The sequence below is a fragment of the Megalobrama amblycephala genome, linkage group LG1 (genome assembly GCF_018812025.1).
Source record: "Megalobrama amblycephala isolate DHTTF-2021 linkage group LG1, ASM1881202v1, whole genome shotgun sequence".
Taxonomy (NCBI): Eukaryota; Metazoa; Chordata; class Actinopteri; order Cypriniformes; family Xenocyprididae; genus Megalobrama; species Megalobrama amblycephala.
The window spans coordinates 61,359,064-61,378,191 of NC_063044.1; the positions used below are offsets into that span (position 1 = coordinate 61,359,064).

Consider the following 19,128-nt stretch of genomic DNA (forward strand, 5'->3'; position numbering starts at 1 on the left):
CAGGTTATTACTGTAACCTTTGTTCACTGAGAAGGGAACGAGGCGCTGAGTCCCTTTGCAATACTTCATGAATGCCTGTGAGGACCTTGCTTCTAATGTGTACCAGCTTCCCTATGTGGCTTCTGTGGTGCGCGGTCACACGGCACATGGTGATCAATCAGAATTGGACTAGTTGCATACGTGCTTCAGATGCAGTCACGCAGAGGCATACCCCATAGTGTCCTCATTCGACGCCTCTCATTTCCTCCTGAGGGAACAAAGGTTACAATCGTAACCCAAAAAATATTTGCAGTCTAAAGTCTATTGGACAGTTTAAACAATTACGCAAGTTATCTTTAAATATAAGAGAGCGTTAATTCAGTTGATTCAGTATATCACTAGAAACCGAGAGCACAACAATGTTGATTTTTATAACGGTTTTAATGCTCAATGTGTGGGCTATATCGGCAGATGATGTACTTTCACCAAACATAAACATCATTGAAGACCAGGGGAAAATAAAGAGCATTGAAACAATAATGGATTCTCTGGAGACTGAAATGGAGCAACTAAGAACAGAAAACAAAGGTAACGTGATGGACACTACATACATGACAGGGTAGTCCAGAATAAAATGAAATGCAATAATTTACATATTTATAACACCATATTGCTCATACTGTGATGTCTACTAGTTTGACAAAGATTAAGAAAGTGAATCTATATTTCTTCAGCTCTTCAAGAATGCTTTGAAATAAAGATACAAGTTTGTTTTAAAGAAGATACTCAGCAGATTATTGCTCAAGTGAAAGCACTTCAAAAAATTATAAAAAAGTTATGGAAGTTTAAATTTAGTTCACTACTTACAGAACTGACCGCCACCGTTACAGAGCAGAAAGGAAACATCGGAGAACTGAGGGATGAGATGAACAAGAAAAATGAAGGTACTTGACCAAAACATTCACTGTTTTATCAATGTTCCTCAAAGTAAAACACCAATGCAATACATTGTATAGTGTAAATGTTAGTGTAATGTTGAGTGTATACTGTGTAAATTGTGTTGTATATTACAATAATCAGTGTAAATGTCATTTAACAATCTTTATTCCTTCACAGAAATTTCAAATCTTTCAAGTCAAGTGGAGGAGTTGAGAAAGGAAAATAGAGGTGAAAGTGTGCTTGAATGTTAAATTCAGTGTATACATTCTCAGTGTAATACAGTAATATATCACAATATTACTTATATTTTTCAATAACAGGCAGAGAAATAGCTTTTTCAGCGTCACTGGTGGAATCTGGCGATAAATATATTGGTCCTTTTAGCACTCACTTCACAATAACCTACAAGAACGTCTTCACAAACACAGGGAACGCCTACAACCCAGTTACAGGTAATTATCAATGAAATGGAGTCATAAACTCAGTTCATAGTAATGAAAACCTTCTGCTCCATTCAGACCTCTCTTCATTTGTGTAATGTGTATAAGAGATTCAAATGAGTGTGTTTGGTAATTGAGCAATCATGCAGGAAACAGCTGATTCTGTATCTCTTGTTATTTGATTCAGGTGTTTTCACAGCCCCACTGAAAGGAGCATACATGTTCAGAGTCTCTGTGATTCTGTGATTGTAGACAATGCAGCGTGTGAACAGGACTTTAATTTTGGAATGACGACGTGACGTCATAAGACTGCGCCGCGATCCTGCATCTGCTGTGATTCTGCTGAAGAACGATTTTTTTTTTTAATTTAAGCTATTTTAATCGATAGAAACAGTTCAGTGATTTATAGTTGTGTGGGGCTTTTTTTTAAAGCGACATTAAATTAGTTTATCCTGCTATTTAATGTAACATTGTAAGTTTTTATCACAAACACGAGTTCAGTCTCTGGCGAATAATGGAGAAACTGAACTTTTCAACTCCGAGTCAATTGAATCAAACACTTTGAGAAATGATTCAGTGAATCACGACACGTGCTGCTCAAACAGTGAACATGAACGAGAACAACAAACACTAACGAACTAAACATGTTTTCATCAAAGTGTAATACTAGATGTAAATCATAAATGTCTAAATATTAAGTGTTTATTTTTAAGCAGTGTTAGTTTTTTTTTCTTTTCTAACCAGGTTTGAAGACCATTATTATTCTGTTAATTATTCTCTTCTTACAGATGGTGTTTATTAAAGAAGAGACTGAAGACATGAAGATGTCGTTTATTAAAGAGGAAAGTAAAGATATGAAGATAATTATTAAAGAGGAGACTGAAGACATGAAGATGCAGTTTAATAAAGAGGAGTTTGAAGAAATAAAGATTGAAGAAACATTCAGAGTGAAACATGAAGAAACTGAGGAACAAACAGGTTGGTTTTATTCTCACAGCTGAACTCAGTCATTTGATCATTATTAAAATGTCCAGCTCTACAGAAATAGAGAATATACAGAAGAAGCCAAAACAATTTTGTGCAACATTAAACCTAATATCTTCTTCTGAATAGAGAACAACAATAGAAAAGTATATTTGTTTTCTGATCATGCTCAAAAGTGCTGTAGTAACATTTAAAAATGCCTGAACATAAGGAGAAGTAATAGACTTGGTCAATGTCGTGTCATAGCTGGGGGCGTGGCATCGGCATGGGGGAAAACAATCCTTTCCCCCTGACTGGAAATGTGTATATATACCTAGAATCCAGGGGTTAGATGTGGTGGCGGCCATCTTGGTCAGGGACTGAGGACTTGAATGCTATTGGGTCCTGCAGATCTCAGCACTGACCTGACAGTTGTAAATGCTGGTCTGCCACTTTGGTCCCCAGGTCAGCACTGTGGAACCACATCTTTGGAGACAGGGAAGAACTGGAGGGCAGAAATGGATGGATCCATTTATATAGAGGGCTCTGGCATGGGGTGAGCTGGAAAGGCCAAGTTTACTTTAACTACTTCTGCTTCAAAATGTGAACCATTTAAATAACGAATAATATTTATCGGCTCAACTAGACCAGCTCACCTGATGGGAAAGCTCGATAAACTCTTCCACATACCTCTCCAAAGGCCGACCATTCTGCCACAGGTCCCACAGGAGGTCCTCAGCCAGGATCTTTTTTCTTTATTGGTCAGTTCTTCTGTAACTTTGTGCTCAGGCAGGAAGAAGACAGACAAATCCATCCAAGATAAGTTTAATTATAAGAAAGCAGACATACAAAATGTGCAGTGGTGGGTCCCTTTGGAACAGGTTTGAAAACCACTGATGTATTGAGTATAAGGTCTATAGATGGGATGGGCAACTCTGGTCCTGGAGGGACACTATTCTGCAGTTTAGCTCCATCCTTGATCAAACACACCTGCAAAATTGAACCCAGTTCCAAAATTGAACCCCAAGTCTTCAGGACTGCGTGAAAAATTACAGGCACATGTATTTGATTAGGGATAAAACTTAACTCTGCAACACAGTGGCACTCCAGGACCAAAGCTACCCATCCTTGATCCATAGGATAGGGTATCATACATGTTGTTCGTTTTGATGCATTAAACGTCTAAATTGTTTTATGTCTATTTTTGTCCTAGACCTAATGGCACTGAGAGAGGCGAGTCATGAACTTAATGAAAGGGAAGAAGAGAAAGAACATTATGATAAACATGATTTCATGATTGGAGAAAGAGCGACACAGGCTAAAAAGACTTCCCCACGAAAAAGAGCTCAAAAAAACAGAAACTAAAAGATATTTTGCCTGCCAACAGTGTGGAAAGAGTTTTGATCAACATGGAAACCTTACAGTCCATATGAGAATTCATACGGGAGAAAGGCCTTACACCTGCCAACAATGTGGAAAGAGTTTCACAAATAAAGGAAACCTTAAAGTCCACATGAGAATTCACACTGGAGAGAGCCTTTTCACCTGTCAGCAGTGTGGACAGAATTTTAGTCAAAAAGGAAACCTTAAAGCCCACATGATAACTCACACTGGAGAAAAGCCTTACACCTGCAGTCTGTGTGGGAATGGCTTCAAACGAGAACAAAACCTTAGGGAACACATGAATATTCACACTGGAGAAAGGCCATTTACCTGTGATCAGTGTGGAATGGGTTTCAGATTTCAAAGTAACCTAAGGGTCCACTTGAGGATTCACTCGAAACAAAACTCTTTTAGAAGTCGTCACTGTGGAAAGAGCAGAGGTGTAAAGAGTACCTGAAAACAATACTTGAGTAAAAGTACAGATACCTTACAATGAAAATTACACCATTACAAGTTACAAGTAAAACTGCCAAGCAGCAGTGACTAAAAGTGATGTTTGGCTTAGGAAAACTGACATATACTGCCTTTAATCAAATATTATTCAAAATGTCTTAAAGATTTTGTAAGCATATTGCGTAATTGTGATAATAGTAAAACAAATTGTGTGACATCATTTTTGGGCAGGATTATCAACTCCCTGTCATCATTTAACTCCAATACAGTTTATTTTCATTGAAAAGTGTGTCTCATCTCTGCTGCTATCTTGTTACTCCTAACTACAACATGAATTCCAGAAAACTTGGGACATTTTTTAAAAAATGTGAATAAAGTGAATTATAAAAGACTCTCAAATCAAATGAGCCAATATTTATTTCACAATAGAACATAAATAACAAAACAAATGTTTAAAATGTATCCACAAAAATTAGTTCATTTCAAATGTGATGTCTGCTACAGGTCTCAAAAAAGTTGGTTTGGGGGCAACAAATGGCTGAAAAACCAAGAAGAATCTTGAAGAAATTCAGCTGGGGGAACATCTAGGAACTAATTACTTTAACTGATATCAGGTCTGTTACATGATTAGCTATAAAAGGGATGTCTTAGAGAGGCAGAGTCTCTCAGAAATAAAGATGAGCAATCTGTGAAAGAGTGCATAAGAAGATTGTGGTATACTTTAAAAACAATGCAAAGGCTTTGCAAATCTCATCTATAACATCAAAAGATTCAGAGAAACTGGTGAAATCTCTGTGCGTAATTTAATTAGACATACAGTCTAAATCCTGACTGGAAATCCTCACAGATATTATTTCTTTCTAAAAAGGAACATAGTTGTGATGAAACTGCCTTTTCTAGTATTTTTGACAGAAAAGTGAGATTTGAGATTGTCCTTAAATTGACTAATTCTCTAGGATCAAGTTGTGTGTGTTTTTTTTTTTTTAACCCTTTGATGCACAACATGGGTCAAAAATGACCCGGCTGAGTTTTTTTTTTCTATATCTTTGCAAGAAATTAATTTCATCATTCAGTATTCCAGGTATTCCTCAATTAACTTGTTTTTGATCATCACAAATCCTCATTTTCATTTTTTCTTTCTTACTTTTTTAATAAAAATAATTTTTGTATCACTACCCTTCTAATGCGCAACATGGGTCAAAAATGACCCGTATTCATTTCCTATGTAATTTTAATAACGGTTGAGTGTTTCTTTGCTGAATCTTTAAAAGAAATGTATTTTATCATTCATTTATTCCAGGTATTCCTTAAATATCTTGAATTTGATTGTAAAAAATCATTATGTTCATTTTTTCTTTCTTACTTTATAAACAAACACAGTTTTTGTTTGTCTACATCAATTTTACACACATGGGTCAAAAATGACCCATATACATTTCCTATGTTATTTCAATCATGACTGAGTGTTTCTTTGCTGAATCTTTGAAAGAAATGTATTTTATCATTTATTTATTTCAGGTATTACTTAAATATCTTGTTTTTGATTTTCTACAAATAATTGTGTTTATTTTTTCTTTCTTACTTTATAAACAAACACAGTTTCTACATCAATTTTACACACATGGGTCAAAAATGACCCATATAGAAATCTTTAATATTTGCAAATTTTTGCAAGTAGGAACATATTTACTGCAGACAACTGTTCATCTGCCACACATTTCACATCTTAACAAGGCTACTTTTGTATATTTGATGGATGTAAGTCTTATTATATTTAATATATTAGGCTATATATTTCATAATTTTTCATTTTTTGTCATAAATCAATTTTAAAATTGATTATCCTTTATGTCTGTCAGCGTTCCTGAAAAGTAACAGTTTTGGACATATACAACATGGGTCTAAAGTGACCTGAATGAGTTGTTTTCTATATTGCATATATTACAATAAATTAATTTCATCATTCATTATTCCATCTATTACTCAATAACCAAATCCTTATTTTAATTTTTCCTTTCTTTTTGAATGAATTTTTTTGAATGTGTGTGTCATTATCTTTCTAAAGGCCAAAGTATACTTCACTTTTTATGCGTACATGAGGGTCAGCATACAGATTTTTGTAACTTTTTATAATTTCCGCCGGATTTCTGTAACTGTGTATGTGCATCCTGCACATACACATTTAAATTGTGTTCGACTGTTCGCAAAGTATACTTTCAACTTTTTTTTACAGTGATGTCATCATCCACCTCAGTTCTGTTGAGGACCAGCCAATAACACTCTAGATAAAGAAAATCAAAAGCACAAGAATATTTTCAAATACACTTATTATATATTTTCACTGTTGGACAGAAACCTTGTTCAAAACTGTTACTTTTCAGGAACACTGATAGATGTAAAAGGTGACCAGTAGCATTGGTTTATGACAAAAAATAAAAATTATGAAATATAATATATAGCCTATTATATAAAATATAATATGACTTTCATCCATCAAATATACAAAAGCAGCCATGTTGAGAGGTGAAATGTGTGGCGGATGAACAGTTGTCTGCAGTAAATATGTTCCTACTTGCAAAAATTTGCAAAGGTTTCTATATGGGTCATTTTTGACCCATGTGTGTAAAATTGATGTAGAAATACAAAACCTGTGTTTGTTTATGAAAAAAAGAAAGAAAAAATAAACACAATGATTTGTTAAAGTCAAAAACAAGATATTTAAGGAATACCTGGAATAAATAAATGATAAAATACATTTCTTTCAAAGATTCAGCGAAGAAACACTCAGTCATGATTGAAATAACACAGGAAATGAATACGGGTCATTTTTGACCCATGTGTGTAAAATTGATGTAGACATACAAAAACTGTGTTTGTTTATAAAGTGAGAAAGAAAAAATGAACATAATGATTTTTTTCAATCAAAAACAAGATATTTAAGGAATACCTGGAATAAATGAATGATAAAATACATTTCTTTTAAAGATTCAGCAAAGAAACACTCAACCGTTATTAAAATTACATAGGAAATGAATACGGGTCATTTTTGACCCATGTTGCGCATTAGAAGGGGTTTTCATAGCTTGTGCATCAAAGGGTTAATAATAAGAGGTTTAATAATAGCCAGCTTAAAAGTTTTTGGTACGTATCCTAGTGATAATGATGAATTAACAATATTAACACTAGAACCGCCTGGGGTCGCTGTATACCTAAAACCGCCATGCGGGTAAATTTTACCCACGCACATTAGACCCATTTTTATATAGCTTAATAACATATTATTTCACTGTATTATGTCACTGTCTTCACAAAGAAGTGTCTAGAGCCATGAAATGATTGTTTTGTCATCAACTATATTTTTGTCCTGTTGTTTTATGTTCAAGGCTTTTTTATGCAGGTTACACTAATCACTTTTCATAACGGTCAAGCTAAACAAGTCTGCACTGACAACGAGAATTAGAAGGAAGTAAATACATATTTGGGTGGTGTAATATTATAATTAATCATATATTAAGATAACCCATGTTATTTAAATTACTAAAATAGCCTATAGACAATAATGAACAATAATATTTCACCACACTGCATAGGATGTATGACTAATTCAAGCGCGCAGCTTCACCTTAATTATTTATATCCAAAGTTTATTGATGCTGACTCTCTGTAACTATTGTAGCAAACCTGTCCTGAAGAACAGACTCAGTCTAATTTTTCTCTGAGGCTCTGGATCGCTGTCAGATGAGCCGTCAGATGCTGAGCCGACCCAGGACGCGTCACTGATCTCACCACCATCAGACTCTCCTTCATTCATGGCAGTTAGGGCTTCTACCTCTTCGGCATCCATAAATCGCCGACTTTTACTCATTGTGACTTTATTTATGAATGCGTTGCCAAGCAATGTACAATGTTTAAACATAAGGGGACGCGAAAATGACAGCGCGTAAATACAGGCATTATATAGCGGGTAAATTTGACCCGTGCGGCGCTTATAGGTATAAATGCCCCGTTTTTTGATCTGGTTTTATCTTAACAATTTTTAACACCAAGGGATTGTAAATTACACAATTTTAGTAAAAGTCAATGAGTGGGAGACTTGAATGTTTTATTGAAAACCTGTTATGTACATTTGAAAAACAGCCACGGGTAAAATTTACCCTGTGGCGGTTCTAGTGTTAAGAAGAGGATCTATGACCTCTGGAAGCATCTCTTTCAATAGCTTAGTCGGTATAGGGTCTAACATACATGTTGTTGATTTTGATGATTTAACAAGTTTAGACAATTCTTCCTCTCATAAAGCAGTAAATGAATTGAATTTTTCCTCAGGGACACTACAGTGCACTGTCTGTGCACTTTTTTCTCTAATATTATCAATCTTGCAAGTAAAAACGTTCATAAAGTCATTAATGCTGTGCTCTTTGGAAACATCAGAAGCTTTAGTTCTAGTTAATTTAGCCACTGTATCAAATAAATACCTGGGGTTGTGTTTATTTTCTTCAAAGTAGATCCAGCATTTTTAAGGCCTTTTTGTACTCAATCGTTCTCTCTCTCCACGAAATGCGAAAAACTTCTAGTTTTGTTTTCCTCCAGCTGCGCTCCATTTTTCTGGCTGCTCCCTTTAGGGCCCGAGTGTCCTCATTGTACCACACCGTTGGACTAGTTTCCTTAACACTCTGAGGTCTAAAAACGCGCCGGCGCGTTTTGCAGGTTTTTTTTCACATTGCAGCAAAACAGACTTAAAATACTCTGTCATTTTTTGTCATAGAGACATAAGTAATATATCAATTGAAACTATAGAATATCTCCTTTTATTTGTATACACTCAGAGTAAAAACAAAATGTTGTGCTTTTTGTAAAATAAAGAAAACTAACATGATGCGTGATCTCTCATCTCCCTCTGAACGAAGTCCAATCTGATAGTCTCAGAAAATGAACTGTAACTTAGTGAATACTAATCACAAAAAATTCATACTTATGTCTAACAAAACGTTGAAATGTCAGGTTTTAAATCGTGCAAGTCAAAACGAAAACAAACATTCTGTGTTTATGTAATCTGTATGAAAAGAGAGCCATGTCAGAAGTCCGTGATTCAGCTCATTACCCACTAATGCGGCCACGCCCACGGAGCGAGCGCTATTCAGACGCAAATTCAGAGACAACACATGCATTCATCATCTCAATCGTGTATTTATTGCCTTGAAAATTGTTTATCTGGATGAAAAAGCCATGGTTAGCGATCTCTGGAAGACATGCAGTAAATTCCTGTTTGTTTTCTTCTATTGATAAGTTTTAAGTGAGTTTTTGTTTCTTTAGCGCCCTCCGGCTGTAGTATGACTTGGTAAACACGATTCATGGAATATCGTCTTCTTCTTAGGTGAATTTGTGGACTAAAATGCACAGAGCGCCCTCCGGCTGCAGTATGAATTGCAAACACCAGCGCTCATAGAGATAACAATGAATATTAAATAAAAAATAACTCCTCTGTATAGAAAATTGACATAAACATATGAGAATCCTATATTTCTCCAAATGTGCATGCTTTTAAACTAAAAGCCTATATTCAGACTCTTTGCATCACAGAAATACATTATATTTTAAAGTATAATATAAAACCATTATTTTATATTGTAATAAAATTTTTCTGTATGTTTCATATACCATGATGAGCTTGAGACATCACAGAAGTTTTTTTTCACAGCCTACCTGACTGAAATGCCTCATTAATATGCAAGTCTTTTCAGGTCATTACTATTCAATTCTTTTGTCTTCACAGGTGAGAATGAGCCATTATTCATGGAGATTCACGCCTCCACGCATACCGTGTTTCTTGGCAAAAAGTGTCTTACAAAAACTAAATCAGTATATTGTTATAAATGAAAGAGTAGTCAGCATAATTTTTACATAATTTTGAAGCAAAAACTCTAGTCTACAACCTTCAATACCCAAAAGTCTTGTGAACACAGATTTAATATACTTTTATTGGCCTTATATCAGTGACTTAAGTTTTTTGTTTTTTCAGTAACCACGCATAAACGTTATTCCTTCAAAAACACAAACATGTACACACATGTTCCTCACATATTATGGTAGCCTAGTTTGTGCTGAATACAGTGTAATGACACTTGTGTCATTAATATGTTTATGAACAACTGAAAAAAGCACAAATGTCAGGGCATGTCAAAACTTCTCCAGGCCCCAAATCAGCCTCAGACTCCAGAGGGTTAATCTTCTTTAAGTGCAGAGGAGCAACTGAGTCTAATGTGCTGGAAAATACAGAGTCAGTAGTTTCTGTTGCAGCGTCGAGGTCTTCTAAGCTGTCTGGCATGCTAAAGACCCCGATATACTTCAAACAAAGTTCTTTGTTTAGGGGTAAAACGAAATTCGAAATGCGTGAGCTGCAATATACTGTAATCTAACATCTGACGCTGCCCACACTGTTGAGACCGATGGTTAGATGAAAATGTAAATACGTACACTTTCTTTTCAGTAACAAAATAAACACAACAGCAAGCTTTTTTTTATAGAAAGCATAAGAAAAGCATCTGATCATAACATGGGTATGTTAGCACGAGCTCTGCAAATTAACACTCCAGTCATGTCACGTTTATTTATATAGCATATAGATCTTTATTAAATAGATTACAGCAGCTTTACAGTATCAATCACAAAAAACAGTGTCAGTGCCTCATTTCATCAGAAGCACAACTTCATTTTCTACTATAAAGTAAGCTATCCAGTATGTTCATGTTTTCACCCGCAGAGATCTTACCTCAACAAACTCAACAGATCAAATGACTCAGAGACACGTTCCACGCTTTTCCTAAAAGTTCACTTTGACACGCCCATTCAAACTTCCAAAAAGAACAGTAAACGAACTTCGTTTTGGCCTGATTTTGTTCGAAATGTCACATCAATTTTGTTTGAAGTACATCAGGGCCTTAAATTGATAAAACTGATCAGGAAGATTATTTATAAAGCAATCTTTAGTGGTAGAAGTGATGGTTCTACCATATTTATGGCAGGGTGGTGGTTTTTTATTTTATTTGTGATGTTGTTTTACTTTTAGATTTTTAGAGATATGTTCTCTACATTTATTTTGGTCTGGATTTGGAGTCTAAAATGCATTGTCGATCGAGCCATTGCACTCGAAGCTGAAGTGGAATTGGTAAGTTTGAGAAACAATGGACTAATGAGCAAGATGATTTTACAGCCGCAATGATTTACTGTAACATATTGTATATGTTATACATATATGAGGTCATGAGGACATCTAGTGGTCATCTGATATAATGACATCCAGAGTCACGTTTGTATGTTTGGTTACTGAGGGGGTTGAATAAAGTGATGTGATGGCGCAGCAGCTCATGTTCGTCTGTCTGTCTAAAGAACAGAACATGGTGTCAGAATAAAACTGATATAAACGCAGGAAAAGAGGATGGCACAGTTACAGCCACCACCGCCGTTGATTCTGCAGGGTAACCTCGCGGAAAATTGGAAGAACTGGATACAGAGGATCGAACTTTTCTCGCTAGCTAGCGGAGTAGCAGAGAAGTCTGAGACGGTGCTGTGTGCTACATTTCTGCACGTGGCGGGGGAAGAGGCCATAAAAGTATGTAATACATTTGAGTTCTCAGAAGAGGAGAGAAATAAAATACAAGTACTAAAAGACAAGTTTAAAAATTACTGTGAGCCTCGAAAAAACCTACCGTACATCAGACACGTCTTTTTCACGAGATCCCAAGGGCCTGCAGAAACAATCGACATGTACGTCACTGATCTGAAAAGCAAAGCAAAAGACTGAGTTTGGTGATCTGCACGATTCATTAATTCGTGATAGGATTGTATGTGGCATAAGAGAGGATCAACTAAAAGGCAGACTTCTAAGAGAAACGGATCTCACATTGGAAAAGGCCATTGACATTTGCAGGGCCAGCGAGATCACGTCGAGTCAGATGAAAGCACTCAATGATGAAGTAAATGTACACAAAGTTGAATCCATAAAGCCAAAGAAAAGAGACACCAAATCAGAGCATACGTCAGTGATGAGAAAGGAATGCAGCAGATGCGGCAACAAGCACGAGTATAGGAAATGCCCAGCCTACGGGAAAACATGTAAGTCTTGTCAGAAGAAAAATCATTTTGCAAAGATGTGTAATACCAAAGACCTGCAGAGTCAGAGTAAAAGAATGCACGTGATTGAACAAGATGATAACATGTTTATTGGTACAATAACAGTGGAAAAAGAAAGAAATGTAATGTCCATCAACTCAAGTAAGGAGGATGAACAATGGGTCGAGACAATCCAGATAAACAAGAATGATGTAAAAGTGACACTGGATACAGGAGCTGAATGTAATGTCATGTCAGAAAGAGTGTACAAGTTGCTAAACATAGCAGGGAGACTGCAGAGGTCAAGCTGCAAACTTGTTACATATTCTGGACACAAGATGGCGCCATTGGGCAAGAAAGCACTGAATTGTGTGTACAAAGGACAGAAATACAAAATCCTGTTTGAAATAATGAAGCATGATGCACCTGCCATTCTAGGACGATCTGCATGTCAAAAAATGGGCATGATTAAAAGACTGTATGAAATTGAAAAGAGCAGTGACATTCAAGGATTTTGACGATCTATTTGAAGGTTTAGGCTGTTTACCAGGAGAAAGTGGTGGAAGAACTACAAAGAATGGAGCAGATGGGGGTCATCGCAAAGCAAACTGAGCCAACTGAATGGGTCAACAGCATGGTAACTGTAGTTACATCAAAGAAAATGCGCATTTGTATGGATCCTAAAGATCTCAATCTGGCAATAAAAAGAGAGCATTATCCAATGCTGACAGTAGAAGATGTAGTCTCAAGAATGCCGAAGGCAAAGTACTTTTCTGTGCTAGACGCAAATCAAGGGTTTTGGCAGATAAAGCTGGATCATGAAAGTTCAAAGCTTTGCACAATGAACACGCCAATTGGGCGATACCGTTTTCTTAGGTTACCTTTCGGTATATCCTCAGCGTCAGAAGTCTTTCAGAGATCCATTGCACAAATGATAGAAGGACTGGAAGGTGTGGTAAATATCATCGATGACTTGCTGGTGTGGGGAGACTCCATTCAAGAGCATGATGAAAGGCTAATAAAGCTGCTGGAATGTGCAAGAAAAAACAATTTAAAACTCAACAGGAACAAGTGCAAAATAAGAATGACAGAGATCAAATACATAGGACACATACTGAGTGCTCAAGGAGTTAAGCCAGATGAAGAAAAGATAAGGGCAGTGACTGAAATTCCACCACCACAAAGCAAGCAAGAACTGCAAAGATTTCTTGGAGTAGTGCAATATCTGGCAAAGTTCATTCCCAATATGTCTGACATAAGTGCACCTTTGAGGAAATTGCTTGAGAAAGAGACAGAGTGGCACTGGGAGGAAGCTCAACAGCAAAGTTTTGAAAAACTGAAATATTTGGTTACTCAAAGTCCTACTTTGAAATTATTTGATGTGAGCAAACCGGTCACATTGTCGGTAGATTCCAGTTCAGAAGGAATAGGAGCTGTGATTCTGCAAGAAGGAAGGCCAGTGGCTTATGGCTCGAGAGCTCTGAACGACTGTCAGCGTAGATATGCACAAATTGAAAAGGAGTTGTTAGTCATAGTTTATGGATGTGAGAAATTTCACCAGTATGTGTACGGAAAGGAAATCATGATTGAAAGTGATCACAAGCCATTAGAGAGTATATTTAAGAAGCCACTGCATCAGGCTCCTATGAGACTACAAAGAATGCTTCTGCGACTACAGAGATACAATCTGAAGGTGATGTATAAACCTGGTAAGGAACTATACATAGCAGATGCTTTAAGTCGTGCTTATCTACATGAACAGAAGGAAAATCTGCTAGAAGAGGATCTAGCAGTAAACTGGATTACGTCACAACTTCCTATTTCAGAACAGAAACTGGACGCTTTCAAAAAAGCAACAGCAGAGGATGCAGAGATGCAAATGTTAAAAAAGGCAGTGCTGACTGGATGGGCGAAAGAACGATCTATGATGCCAAGAGCAATACAGCAAGACTGGACATTTCGAGAGGAAATCAGTTATGAAGATGGTCTGTTATTTAAAGCAAATAAGCTCATTGTTCCAAATCAGCTAAGACAGGAGATGATCAACAAAATACATGAGTCACACCTGGGAATTGTCAAATGTAAGGCAAGAGGCAGAGACATTTTGTACTGGCCAGGTATGTCTACACAAATTGAGGATGCAGTATCCAGATGTGCTACCTGCAATGAAAACAGGAACAACAATCAAAAAGAGCCATTGTTCCAACATGAAGTGCCAGGACGACCTTGGAAAAAAATAGGTACAGACATTTTTTACCATGATGGGTCAGCATTTCTGTTATGTGTGGACTACTTTTCAAAGTACATTGAGGTAAAACTACTCAGGGACACGACAAGCTGTGGAGTCATCAGAGAAATGAAATCCATCTTTGCAAGACATGGAATTGCAGATATAGTAGTATCTGACAATGGACCTCAGTATGCAAGTGCTGAATTTTCAAGTTTTGCAGAGGAATGGGGATTCAAGCATGTGACTTCAAGTCCTAGTTATGCACAGTCTAATGGGCGAGCTGAGAGAGCAGTGCAAACAGTGAAAAATCTCTTAAAGAAAGCGCAGAGTAGTCAATGTGATCCGTACATAGCACTACTGGAGTACCGTAACACGCCAATGGAAGGGATAGGGTTATCACCTGCACAATTACTGATGGGGAGACGTCTCAGGACGAAGCTACCAATATCATCTGCATTGCTTACCACGGAGACAATTTCGCAAGTACATGAGCAACTTAAGCAGAGACAGAAGAATCAGAAGCAGTACTACGACAGGATGGCTAAATACTTACCTGATCTGCAACCTGGAGAAGGAATAAGGATGCAAAAGGGAGATTCATGGAAGCCAGCTGTTGTTCTGGAAAAGCATGAACAGCCACGTTCTTTCATAGTAAAGACTCCTGATGGAAAGCTGTTCAGACGAAATCGCAGACATTTAAGAAAAACAAGAGAAACAGACTTTTCAACATTTGAGAAAAGCGTTGACATGGATACTGATAATCAGCAGTCGGTTGATGCATCACAGAGCAATGCACTGTCACGGAAAAAGAAGGCTGTATACAATTGCAAGTAAATATCTCTTTAATAGAGCTTCACGCCAGGTAAGTATACATAAAACACACAGCAGCAACACAGACAGCAGGAGAGGGGTAACACAGGGACTTCGATGGGCGATGAAATGTCCGTGATGAATGATAATCCGAATGGTGAGTCCGTGTGTCCGTGTGAGTATCCGTGAATGAAATCCAGAACGAGTAATCCAATGAGACAGACAGGAAACAGGAAACCAGCGACGAGAATCCAATCCAGAAACAAGAAACACGAGAAAACAACGGGACAACACCAGGACTCCAACAAACGATCTGACAAACATGAGACGAAAGACAAGGCGTTATATAGGCAGGTGTAATGATCCACAGCTGCCGCTGATCAGCAATCAGCGGCGACGCCCACACAGAAAAATCAAGTGACACACCCCAAAACCTACACACAGACAACAGTATGAGACAGCGGATTAGTGAACCGTGACAGTACCCTCCCTCCTAGGAACGCCTCACGGCGTTCCCAGAACTCCTTACCTGTTGATTGTAATCATCAATAAGGAAGTGATCCAGAATGTCCCTAGCAGGAACCCAACTTCTCTCCTCCAGACCGTAACCTTCCCAGTCCACCAAGTACTGGAATCCGCGTCCGCTCCACCTAGAGTCCAGAATACGATTAAACGAATAGGTTGGTTCCCCGTCTATGAGTCGCGGCGGTGGAGGAACCGGAGTAGGCGGATTAAGATGAGAATGGAAAACAGGTTTAATTTTGGACACATGAAAGGCGGGATGAATCCTCCTGTACGCCGGAGGCAATTTGAGGCGGACTGCCACTGGACTAATAATTTTAGTGACAGTAAACGGGCCAATGAATTTGGGAGCAAGCTTATTGGCAACGGAGTGGAGCGGAATGTTCTTAGTAGAAAGCCACACTTTTTGACCCACGACGTATACGGGAGGCTTCGACCGGTGGCGGTTGGTCTTAGCCTTGGTACGCGCCCTCACTTGCAGCAGAGTCTCGCGGGCTCTGTTCCAAGTGTGGCGGCACCTCTGGACGAAGGCGTGAGCGGAGGGGACCGCGACCTCGGACTCCAGACTGGGAAACACAGGTGGCTGGTAACCTAGACTACATTCAAACGGAGAAAGGCCCGTAGAAGACACTGGCAGTGAATTGTGAGCGTACTCAATCATAGAGAGTTGTTGACTCCAGGAGGAAGGATTCTTGGACGCCAAACATCGCAACATTCGCTCTAAATCTTGGTTGGCCCTCTCAGTCTGACCATTGGTCTGGGGATGGAACCCAGAGGAAAGACTAACCGTCGCCCCTAATAACTTACAAAACTCCTGCCAGAATTTGGACACAAATTGGGGACCCCTGTCAGAAACCACATCCACCGGGAGGCCATGTAACCGGAAGATGTGATCAATGACCGCAACCGCTGTCTCCTTAGCAGAGGGTAATTTGGCTAAGAGTATAAAATGGGTCGCCTTCGAGAATCGGTCCACCACGGTCAAAACAACCGTATACCCTTGGGAGGGTGGGAGGGCGGTAACAAAATCTAGTGCGATATGGGACCAGGGTCTCAAAGGGACAGACAGAGGTTGGAGTAACCCATCTGGAGGTCGGTTGGAAGTCTTACCAGTGGCACAAACTGAACAAGCCAAAACAAAACTGCGAATATCACGAGCCATAGCTGGCCACCAGAATCGTTGCTTGATTAAAAACCTGGTTCGATTAACCCCTGGATGGCAAGCCACGTTGGAACAATGACCCCACTTGATAACGCAGGACCTTAGCTCCTCCGGCACAAACAAACGGTTCGGTGGGCATCCGGGCGGAGGCGTTACCCCTTCTAAGGCCGCTAGGACCTTCGATTCGACCTCCCATGTAAGAGTGGAGACCACTAATGTCTCGGGAAGAATACACTCTGGAGTGGACGGGCGTTCGGAAGGGTCAAAAATACAAGAAAGAGAATCGGGCTTGATGTTTTTGGAGCCCGGGCGGTACGATAGAGTAAAGTCAAAACGTCCGAAAAAAAGTGCCCACCGAGCCTGCCTAGAGTTGAGCCTTTTAGCCGATCGTATATACTCTAAATTCTTGTGATCAGTCCAAACAATAAAGGGAACCCCCGATCCCTCTAACCAGTGACGCCATTCTTCCAACGCTAATTTGACTGCCAACAACTCTCTATTACCAATGTCGTAATTGCGTTCGGCGGGAGATAAACGATGCGAAAAATACGCGCATGGATGCATCTTGTTGTCTGAGGGAGATCGCTGGGAAAGAACTGCACCTACCCCCACCTCTGACGCATCGACCTCCACCACGAACTGACGCGAAGGATTAGGGGCAATCAAAATAGGAGCCGAAACGAAGCGGCTCTTCAGTTTGGCAAATGCAGTGTGGGCTGCAAATGACCACCTGAAGGTCGTTCTGGGGAAGGTCAAGGCGGTCAGAGGCGCGGCTAGTTGGCTGAAATTGCGAATAAAACGCCGGTAAAAATTAGCGAACCCCAGAAACCGCTGTAGGGCCTTACGGGAATCTGGGTTTGGCCAATCCACCACAGCCTTAACCTTGTCAGGATCCATGCGAATTCCCTCAGACGAGACGATGTACCCTAGAAAAGAAACAGACTGTGCATGAAATTCGCATTTCTCCGCCTTGACAAAAAGCCCATTCTCTAGCAGCCGCTGAAGCACTCGTCTGACGTGTTGAACATGCTCCTGGAGAGACCATGAAAAAATGTCGTCCAGGTAGACATATATGAACTGGTCAACCATGTCTCTCAACACGTCATTGACGAGTGCCTGGAAGACCGCGGGCGAGTTGGACAGCCCGAAGGGCATGACCAAGTATTCAAAGTGCCCTCTGGGGGTGTTAAAAGCGGTCTTCCACTCATCCCCCTTCCTGATGCAGACCAAATGATAAGCGTTCCTTAAGTCCAATTTAGTGAAAACGGACGCTCCTTGCAACCTCTCGAAGGCTGAAGACATCAACGGCAACGGGTAGGTATTCTTTACCGTGATGTTGTTCAGCCCCCGGTAATCAATACAAGGTCGCAAAGATCCGTCCTTCTTCCCCACAAAAAAGAACCCCGCCCCCGCTGGAGATGAGGAAGGGCGGATGAACTTAGCCGCTAGAGAATCAGAAATGTATTTCTCCGACAGAGAGTAAAGTTTGCCTTTAGGCGGAGACTTACCGGGAACTAAATCTATCGCACAGTCATAGGGACGATGAGGAGGAAGAGAAGCAGCCCGGGACTTACTGAACACTTCCTTCAGATCGATGTACTCCTTGGGCACGTTAGACAAATCCACCGCCTCCTCCTGTAAAACAGAAACAGACACTGTGGGACAAGCAGACAAAAGACAAGACTTGTGACACTGGGTGCTCCACTCAGTGATGGTTCCTTGTTGCCAGTCGATGCAGGGATTGTGTTTGGTGAGCCAGGGATGTCCAAGAACAACAGGTGCATGAGATGAGTCCATGAGCAGAAATTGGGACTTCTCAGTGTGGTTACCAGATGTGATGAGGGTGATGAAATCAGTAGTATGGGAGACACTGGGAAGAGACTGTCCATTGAGAGCGTTGACTGATATGGAGTGCGTCAGAGATGATGTGGGTAAACCGTGTTGTCGTGCAAAAGAAATCTCCATGAAGTTGCCCTCCGCCCCAGAGTCCAGAAGTGCGTCGCAGGTGATGTTATGCGTTGCCCATCTCAGTCTTACCGGGAGGAGGGTGGCTGGCGAGGACTTCTCGGCGGAGATCCCGCCCGATAGTAGCCTCAAGTTTACTATCGGGCTTGGTCTTTTACCGGGCAGGTCCTGATGAT

The 19,128-nt window shown here is 39.5% G+C and overlaps 1 protein-coding gene across 3 annotated transcripts; it reads left to right on the forward strand.

Annotated features, from left to right (window-relative positions):
- The first annotated feature begins 345 nt into the window (after positions 1-345).
- Positions 346-4,549, forward strand: LOC125278348 (putative protein tag-278). Of its 3 annotated transcripts, XR_007187125.1 has the most exons (7): positions 346-567; positions 849-923; positions 1,096-1,146; positions 1,239-1,370; positions 1,546-2,336; positions 2,787-2,877; positions 2,968-2,982. XR_007187125.1 is itself a non-coding variant. In XM_048207455.1 (6 exons), exons 1-5 carry the CDS (start codon positions 399-401, stop codon positions 1,602-1,604), a joined length of 486 nt encoding a protein of 161 aa, XP_048063412.1. In that variant the 5' UTR covers positions 358-398; the 3' UTR covers positions 1,605-2,336; positions 3,535-4,549. The 3 variants fall into 3 exon arrangements, 2 of the variants coding, with proteins under 2 accessions (XP_048063412.1, XP_048063404.1); XM_048207455.1 differs by lacking the exons at positions 2,787-2,877; positions 2,968-2,982 and adding an exon at positions 3,535-4,549 and having other exon boundaries at positions 358-567; XM_048207447.1 differs by lacking the exons at positions 2,787-2,877; positions 2,968-2,982 and adding an exon at positions 3,535-4,549 and having other exon boundaries at positions 359-562; positions 844-923.
- Positions 4,550-19,128: the final 14,579 nt, after the last annotated feature.